The sequence below is a fragment of the Dryas octopetala genome, chromosome 1 (assembly GCF_963921425.1).
Source record: "Dryas octopetala chromosome 1, drDryOcto1.1, whole genome shotgun sequence".
Lineage (NCBI taxonomy): Eukaryota > Viridiplantae > Streptophyta > Magnoliopsida > Rosales > Rosaceae > Dryas > Dryas octopetala.
Window position 1 is genome coordinate 11,694,689 of NC_141366.1, and position 8,691 is coordinate 11,703,379.

General features: G+C 35.1%; 1 protein-coding gene across 2 annotated transcripts in view; it reads right to left on the minus strand.

The window, feature by feature from the left end:
• Positions 1–1,760: 1,760 nt before the first annotated feature.
• Positions 1,761–8,691, minus strand: part of LOC147297875 (putative leucine-rich repeat receptor-like serine/threonine-protein kinase At3g14840) — an 8,316-nt gene continuing 1,385 nt past the window's right edge. Inside the window, exons 3-24 of one of the 2 annotated variants that reach the window (XM_086230209.1) lie at positions 7,863–7,934; positions 7,637–7,708; positions 7,314–7,385; positions 7,132–7,203; positions 6,906–6,977; positions 6,718–6,789; positions 6,570–6,641; positions 6,406–6,477; positions 6,262–6,333; positions 6,043–6,114; positions 5,745–5,813; positions 5,378–5,431; positions 5,252–5,287; positions 5,060–5,100; positions 4,595–4,974; positions 4,290–4,491; positions 4,022–4,153; positions 3,831–3,949; positions 3,492–3,702; positions 3,129–3,366; positions 2,637–2,787; positions 1,761–2,402 (exon numbers count right to left, since the gene is read on the minus strand). In XM_086230209.1, the coding sequence (XP_086086335.1) occupies positions 2,004–2,402; positions 2,637–2,787; positions 3,129–3,366; positions 3,492–3,702; positions 3,831–3,949; positions 4,022–4,153; positions 4,290–4,491; positions 4,595–4,974; positions 5,060–5,100; positions 5,252–5,287; positions 5,378–5,431; positions 5,745–5,813; positions 6,043–6,114; positions 6,262–6,333; positions 6,406–6,477; positions 6,570–6,641; positions 6,718–6,789; positions 6,906–6,977; positions 7,132–7,203; positions 7,314–7,385; positions 7,637–7,708; positions 7,863–7,934 (2,752 nt within the window). In that variant the 3' untranslated portion in view covers positions 1,761–2,003. Of the gene's footprint in view, positions 2,403–2,636; positions 2,788–3,128; positions 3,367–3,491; positions 3,703–3,830; positions 3,950–4,021; positions 4,154–4,289; positions 4,492–4,594; positions 4,975–5,059; positions 5,104–5,251; positions 5,288–5,377; positions 5,432–5,744; positions 5,814–6,042; positions 6,115–6,261; positions 6,334–6,405; positions 6,478–6,569; positions 6,642–6,717; positions 6,790–6,905; positions 6,978–7,131; positions 7,204–7,313; positions 7,386–7,636; positions 7,709–7,862; positions 7,935–8,691 lie in introns of both variants that reach the window. The other variant, XM_086230208.1, reaches the window with a different exon arrangement.

An 8,691-nucleotide genomic window follows, 5' to 3' on the forward strand; every position in this document is an offset into this window, starting at 1 on the left:
TCAGACATATAATATTAAAAATATATATAAATAACGTATACTTTTAATGTAACAAATATATACATATATTTTATATTTTTATCTCTTAAATCTTTCCCATCATGCATCAATTATGAGTAGCATTTTCCATAAAATAATAAAGACTAGTATTAGAAACGTGGTCCATAAAACCCAATAGAATCAAGATATCTCTTGGCTGCTATAGCCTATAGGCTACAAACATGAATGTTATACAAGTCGTGGTCAACGACGTAGACTACTGGGTCTTCACTCTTCAGTTACAGAGTCATGGTCCTCACTTTTTTTATTTTTGGCCAGGAAGGTTCCTCACTTTATTTACATACATAATACATAAAGACTTGAAGACTGTGATGTTATCATTCTAAATTTTTTCTTTCACATGAAAAGTCAAATATAAGAACAAAGAACATAAAATGTAAGAATAATAGTTGGTATCCTAATGAGTCATTCATTTTTATAATTCAATCATAATTTGTCACGTACTAAGTTATAAAGAAATTTTCTCATAAATATAAGAAATGTGATAAGAGAATTGAAGGGGAGTTATTGAATTACAAAGTACTTAATAAAATTTTGCAATCTAATAAATCTTGAGTTATTGAAAAAAAAAGTTTGCAAAAGACTTTAAATATCTGAGTTAAATGCAATTGTTGGGCAACCCAGTTTAAAGGATCGTAGAATTACTCACAATACATTCAAATTTGATCTCCTTTCACCAAACTAAAATATATATATATATATGCTAAATTGTTGAGAAAAGTGAGTAATGGATGCCAATCAATGTTTCTTAATTAAATTATTCACCGACACCATGAGCAGGGCTCTGGTTGAAGCTATCAAATTTGGTCCACCATGAGTCCACGATTAGTGCACTGTGAATTAGTGAATTACAATGCAAGTTTTCTAATCAAATACAAAACTATAAACTTTGTCCCAAAAACAAAAAAAAAACAAAAAAACAAAACTGAGTGATCAATTTTAATAGGTTTCTAAAATAAATACTTATAATTAGTCAATAATCATTTGATTTTGTGAATGACACATAATTCTTTAATTGGTGAAGAATTAATAAGATGTGATGAACCTGAAGTACAAAGTGAATCCAAGCATCGATCACATGTATTTTATTGAAAATCACTCTGTCCTCATCCTACCTTCATCTTTTGGTACTCGCGCGAGTATATCCGAAAGCAAGAGTTGCATAGCAAGCTACCAAGAGAGAATGAAGGGAAGAAGTACATATTCATTATTTTTCCAAAGTTTGTTCACGTTTGAAAGGGAAAACTGTATGCCCAAAATGAGTTTGTGCAGGGAGAGAGAAAGTGATGAGAGCTAGCTAGCTTGAATTATTATTTAGTGTATATGAAAGATTAGTGGGGAGAGGAGAATTAATGGGTATTAAGAACACCTTAACTTTTTGTTTGCTTTATGAGCTTATGACTATGAGACAGAGAAAGAGAATGCAGGGCCAGGTGAAAAACGTAGAGTGGAGCCCACATACTAGAAGTCTACACCAAATTTTTTTTACTATAATTTAATTTGACTATTATGTATTCCCTTTAGCTGACCGAGCTAGCTAAATATGAAGAAAACCCATTTGATGGTAGAAAGCAAACATTCAGATAACAAAAACAAAACTATGCTGCCAAGTGCCAAGTAATGCATTCAATTTTCCTCAGACTGTAAAACTCTGCCCTGAATTGCAAATTCTGTATGTAAAGCAATCTTCTCGAAACCGATTGAAACAAAAGACAAATATTCCAGTTGCTGTACTGGATCGAGTTCATCAAAAATTGTCCAATGTAGGCATTACAACAGTTATTGGAAAAAAAAAAAAAAAATCAGTTCATCAAATTAAAAGACAAGGTGATGCATGTGAACAGTTGATTTCACAATTTACAATTACTATGCTGTGGAAACTTGTGTATTTATTCCTTTAAACTATATTTAGTATGGAGGAAGTAGAAATGATGGTTTGTGAATCAGTTTATCAAATTTCTGTTCTCCCAGTAATCTGAATCAGGAATGACTGGATAGAGATCATGAGCAGATGAAGATGAAGCAGTCCAGGGCCCTTCATTTGACATAGTTTGTGTCTGGCTCTCAGCCTTGCTCCCGAGAGATGAAATGGATTCAAAATGTTTCCTCATTGCCTTGATCTCATTACTTGAGGCATTTGGATCTAAGACCAACTCCTCAACAGCAGCATTGCCTTCAAGCATGCTCACCGCTGAAGACATGGCAGGCCTAACTGCTGCAGAGACATTAGCGCAAAGGAGAGCCACATTGATTGTCCGCAACATCTCTTCTTTGTTAAAGTCCGAACCCAACCTTGGATCCACCAGGTCCAGCAAATTGCCTTTCTCTTTTAGAACAAGTGCCTACAAACAGGAAAGTACAAGTAGCAATATATATAATTTGTCTATATGGAAATTCAATTTCAATGATTCAAGTATCGTAATAACAATAAGATATATGTTATTAGTGTTGTTGAGAAAAGAGTGAACAAACATCCCCAAGTATGATATTAGTCATTAAGTTGTGTAAATCAAATAGAGATAAACAGCACCAAAAAAAATTGAAAACTGAATAAGGAAGCAGGAGATTCATGTTACCCAATCAAGAAGATAAAAGCATTGATCCTTTGTCCGGTGCGATGTGTTGTTCCTCCCACTAACAATTTCCAATACAACAATTCCAAAACTATAAACATCTGCTTTGTCAGTTAGATAACCTCGCATTGCATATTCGGGTGCCATATATCCGCTACAAAATCATGAAATCACACATAAATTCCCCACATCTAGCTCAAAGAGATAGTAAAAATACTACTAATCCTAAAACAAAGTAGGTTTTTTTTTCCTAGTTGAATGGTTAAAATGCAACAGAGAGAGAGAGAGAGAGAGAGATGAAATAAGAAAGCTGTATTGGAAGAACAAATCTGCTCCTGAAACCTATTGGAATATATGGTTAAGTTGAAATGTATATGAGGTAAAGAAACCATCCGTTTGTTCTATCTTCTTATCCCTATTTTGATAGACTCATTGAGGTGGAATGAAGATTAAAACAAAAAGTATAAGAAAATAGATTAAAACACAGGGACTCACAAAGTTCCAGCAATCCGGGTGCTTATGTGGGTATTATCCTCTTCATCAAGCTTGGCCAATCCAAAGTCAGATATCTTTGGGTTAAGATCTCTATCAAGAAGCACATTAGTAGCTTTGATGTCTCTATGAACGATCTTCAATCTTGATTCCTCATGGAGGTAAGCCAAACCTCTTGCTATACCAACACAGATCATGTGCCTTGTTGGCCAATCCAACTTCAACTGACTTCCTTCTGGACCTTCAATTTATCACATTAATAAAAAGTAGCTATAAGTAACATTTTTTAGTATAAAAACTTGTATACCCACCTGCATGGACGAAAAGAAGTTTCGGTATAGAAAAGTATACAAGAGTAATATTTACCAAACAAAGCACGTCCAATGCTATTATTTTCCATGTACTCGTAGACAAGCAACAATTGATTTCCTTCAATACAGCATCCATAGAGCTTGACAAGATGAGGGTGTTGCAGAGCAGAAATCATTCCTATCTCATTCACAAATTCACGATTCCCTTGCTTTGATTTGGAAGAAAGCTGCTTAACAGCAATTATGGTGCCATCTGAAAGAAGGCCCTGCATTTGAGTAACAGTCAAAATTAATCCATTCACGTAAGAACATAAGAAGCAAATGACTAGAAATTAATCAAATCAGCCCAAATGCAACAAATGACTAGAAATTATTGGTTCTGAAGAATTAATACCTTGTAAACAGAACCAAAACCACCTTCTCCAATCTTATTGGCTATGTCAAAGTTGTTTGTGGCAGCCTTGATTTGCCTCAAGGTAAATTTACCAGTTTGCAGGTCAAAACCCTTTAAATCTGTGCAAGAATAAAACTCGTATAAGAAATTGTGTCTAAAAAGACAACCATTATAACATCAACTTCAAATACCTTGCTCCAATGTATTTTTTTGTCCTAGGAAGCCCCTCCTCCAAAGAATACCAAAAATTAGTAATATAAGGAAGACTACTCCTGCAGCCACTATTCCAACGACTGCACCTACAGATAAGCTACTCGGTTCAGCTGCCAGAAAATAAATAGCTTTGTTAGCGTAAATAGCTTTGACAGGAAAGTGCACAGAGAAACAAAAGGTTCGATCCATTGGTGGAACCTTAATAACTTACAGAAATAGTGATAGAAGATGCAGTGTCAAACTTACCAGATTCTGCAGAAATAGCTGAGATAAGAGGACCATAGAGTGCTCCTTTAAGAGGGATAATTGTCGTCCCTTTCCCAGCCCAATACAAACGGATCTCCAAGGTTTTATTATTTACTACAACAGCAGGAAATTCCTTTATGACTGCCGTACCAACCCCACCCGCTTCTTCAGCAATATTGAAATCCTTCAGCACTCGTGTCCCCTGCAATATACTAATTCAATTACTTAACATTTCATTCCAATAATGAGGTTTATATGTACAGTCCTGACAGCAATCTATTACATGTTACATGTGAATAGCTAACCTGAATGTAAACATCAAATACACGTCTTCCCAGGCTGCTAAATGTTGTGTCATTTGTAAATAATATCTCCGCAAAATGGAGCTTTACATGGTAGTTTCCATTTCCCAGACAAAACCCATAATAAGTTAGAGAGAGGGGAGAACCGCGGGCAGTCGTGTACAACTGAGGGTTGGTCATAGAGAGTCTAGATGAATTAGTCAAAATATATGTGTCTGTATTGTCATCATCATCAGGGATGTAACCCGTGCTGCTTAGTGCCCAATTTGTGCTCTCGGAAATTGATGAAGCTCCAACTAAAACTTTGTCCTCATCATATGGTGTGGGATCTCCATCAACAGTTACTTGATTTCCACCACAATTTATATGAAGAGAGTACCATGCTAAGAAAAAAAAAAAAGCAATTATGTCTGTTATTTCTTTTCGGCATGGGAGGTTTGTGAGGAGATATGTGGAAATCCAACTTACTTTTTTGACATGCTGCAATATTTTTCATACATGGAATAGTTCTGCTGACAGAATAATGGAGGGTCCAGAAGAAGTCAGCAAGATAACATCATAAAAGAAAATGAGTAGTAGAATAAGATTTAAGAAATACACAGGAATGCGCGCCAAGTAAATTAATGATGCATGCTTTCAGAAGATGAATCTGAAACTTACGAACTATTGCCTTTTGAAGAGCTTGCAAACAAGTTCCTGTAGAAATTAACGCAGATTGAAATGTTAAGCTTGCTCTACAAGACACGTACAAACAAATTAAATTTAGAATAATGAAGAGATGCTTACAAGCCGCGAGAACAAGCAGCCTGTGGGTTGGTGAAGTTGTTATATGAAAGATCGCTGCACAAAAAGGGCTATGATGTAAGAGTATATATCTTTCATTAGCAATTTTCACCACTCATAGGTGATACCATCTAAGGAAAAAGTACACCATAAGGAAAAAGTACTATCTAAGTATGCTATGAACAATTTCATACTAGTGATCGATCACCAGAAAATACAGAATGTACAGTTAATGACTATTTCATGAGTATAATCAAGCTCCACACAACAAAGTCACACTATAATGCATGTACTATGCTTTATCAAGTAATAGATAGCATAAATTTCCTTATATAGTAACTAAATATTAGCATTGGGAAGAGAAGCTTACATAAATTTCCTCATGTTTCCTATCAGCCCCTCAGGCACCGATCCAGTCAGTAAGTTTTCAGTTAAGAACCTAAGCACAATTTATACCAAAAAAATCAGTAAAGAATGTAGTGTTCATTATTATGTATATCATGGTTAAGATTTGCTAAAATGACTTTGTCAATTCTGAGTGCATTAGATTAGTAGATTTCAGATGAGAAACACTTCCAGCTAGTTGGGCTGGGTGTGACATAACCATTAAGAATGTCTGCCTGAATTTTGGTGTAAGAAAGTGAAGATCTGTTATTCAAATTGCTTACACGTAATCCACCTTCTTTAGGTTAGCAAAGCTTGGTGGAACTTCTCCAGTTAGCTTGTTAAAGCTGAGGTCTCTGCAAACAAAGATATAAGAAATATATTTTAGAGATCCTTTTTTTTTTTGGCCATGATTTTAGAGATCCTTTAATTAGTAGAATAACATCTACTAACAAAGTTATCTGAAGAGAGGAAAAAAATGGAACAAAGACATTTATACTGACAAAGTATTCAAAGTTGTTATGTCCTCAAGATATGGAGGTAGTGGTCCAGTAATATTGCAACTCCTCAACATCCTGTAACAGAAACACTAACCTTTGAGTTTGCAAACACTTATTGTTGAGCAAGAAATTGTGTCATTAACTCACAGTGTCTTCAGTTTTGTCATATCCTTAAGTTGAGGTAAGTGTGCTTCAGGTCCATTCAAGTCAGTAATTCTCCTGCAATGTTAAAATTGAACATGAATAAAAATTAAATAATTGCTAATATATTTGAGTTTATAAATGGCTACGAAAGCAAAAGCCAAACTAACAGGTCAGTTAATCCTTTCAAAAGAGAAATGTTGGAAGGAATTGGCCCCGTCAAACCACTAGCCTGAATCAATCTGTTTGAACAAGTAATAATTTGAATTAGTGATAATATGGTTTTCAGAATCTAGTAACGGTAAAGAAAACACTCACAATTTTTTAAGATTTGTCCAGTTCTGAATAAAATCAGGTATCTTTCCTGAAAAGTGATTGTCACTTATCCGGCTGTATAATGATGGGAAAAGGAAAATAATACCAATTAATCTCAGGATGCAATAAATAATGACTAATTTTGATGCTTTCAAACCTTAATAAAAGGAAAAAGAACAGTAAGAGCTTACAAGTCCGTTAATGTGGTAAGGTTGGCAAATGTTTCCGGCAACTCCCCAGTAAAATTGTTTGAGGAAAGAATCCTAAAAAATTAAGGAGAGAAAACAGTTATACTAAAGATAATGAAATTTATGATTTACTGGTGAAAACATCCAGCACCTGTCTACAGCAAAGCCAACCCAAAGAAACAAAATATTTGTTATCAGGGCGCGTAAAATTTCAAATAGGGCATCATACATTCTTTCTATGTTGGATAAATTCCCAAGCTGCAAAGGAAGAACTCCAGAAAACATATTCATATCGATGGCCCTACACAAAACAAATTCAATTCCATTCATTAAAAAAAGTTGTACGTTTAAGAATCTTCATGCAATCAAGTTGGGGGCCGGGGAAGAAACAAATGAGTAATCAACACTCACAAACTTTTCAGGGTGGTGATGTTTCCAAGCTCTTTGGGGATAGAGCCCGTCAAACGGTTTCCAACAAGGGAACTGCAACAAAACTTATATGTTACACTCACTTTAATGAAAGAAATGGCTCATTAATATTAAAATGGCCATCAATATGAAACGCAATAACATATTATCAAGAAAACCCAAGTCTTAGATTCACTGTTTATCAATGAAATGGCTGAAGAACATTGAAGTGGCCACTAAAATAATATGAACATGACATGACATGAATATCACACACACACACACATACGGGGAGAGAGAGAGAGAGAGAGAGATAGAGAGAGTACATGTTGACAAGTTGCTGCATGGAGCCCCATTCTCGAGGGATGGTACCATTCAGGTAGTTGCGGGTGAGGTCACTAGAGGAGAAGGAAAGAAATGAGTCATTGCTCATTGGCAACCGACATACAGGTAAATTAATTAATGAAATTGGACTAGAACATTTATATGACTCAGAATTCTTTTTTGCTTGCTTTATATGACTCAAAGTTGGTGTATTGAGAGTGTACTTACATATCTTGGAGATAGGGGAGCCTGGCCAACTCTGGCGGGAGTATTCCTGACAAATTCTGACCTTTCAGACGTCTGTGCTTCAACAAAAAACGGGGTTTTAAAGCTTAATTGCAATTTAACAAAGAGCTGTTGTGCAGTTGAATTGTGCCTAAAAGGAAACACTACACAGCCACACAACTGAGACCCAAACAGTTATGATTTTTAATGAATTACAGAAGATAATCAAGGTCAGGTAATTAAAGAGACAAAACGGCATCATCTTGTAACAGAATGCGCAGGTAGTTGGACCTTTTCTTACTTGAAAACTAAGGGAAGGAACAAAGCCCGAACTTGAACTCAAGCAATTTTCTAGGAAAGAATAAATCTTGTACAAGTTTTATACACAAACAGTTACAATGGATTTGTCACAAGTACACTATGAGCTTTCCATTTCGTAGCCTCATAGTCAAAGGATCAAATATATAGATAATACATTTCGTAGCCTCATAGTCAAAGGATCAAATATATAGATAATAAGTAAGAAGTAATCACTATGATCGTATATCAGTTATGCATACTAAATTTTCACCATCTCAGTTATCATTGTTATTTTCTTTTTCTTTTTTTCTTTGAAATTTTATGTATAACTGAAAATTTAAAAATAATAAAAGAAAAAGAATAGAAAAGGAATTAAAAAAAAAAAAAAAAAGAGGCTGTCAAAACCCTCGGACCATTTAGGCTCGAGCCCATTTTCGTTTGAGCCCTTTTATACTTGGAACAATTAGATGCTAGGCTGTCAGCCCATGACCCCTGGCCCACCTAGATTCTCTCTTTTCTGCCGACATTAGCT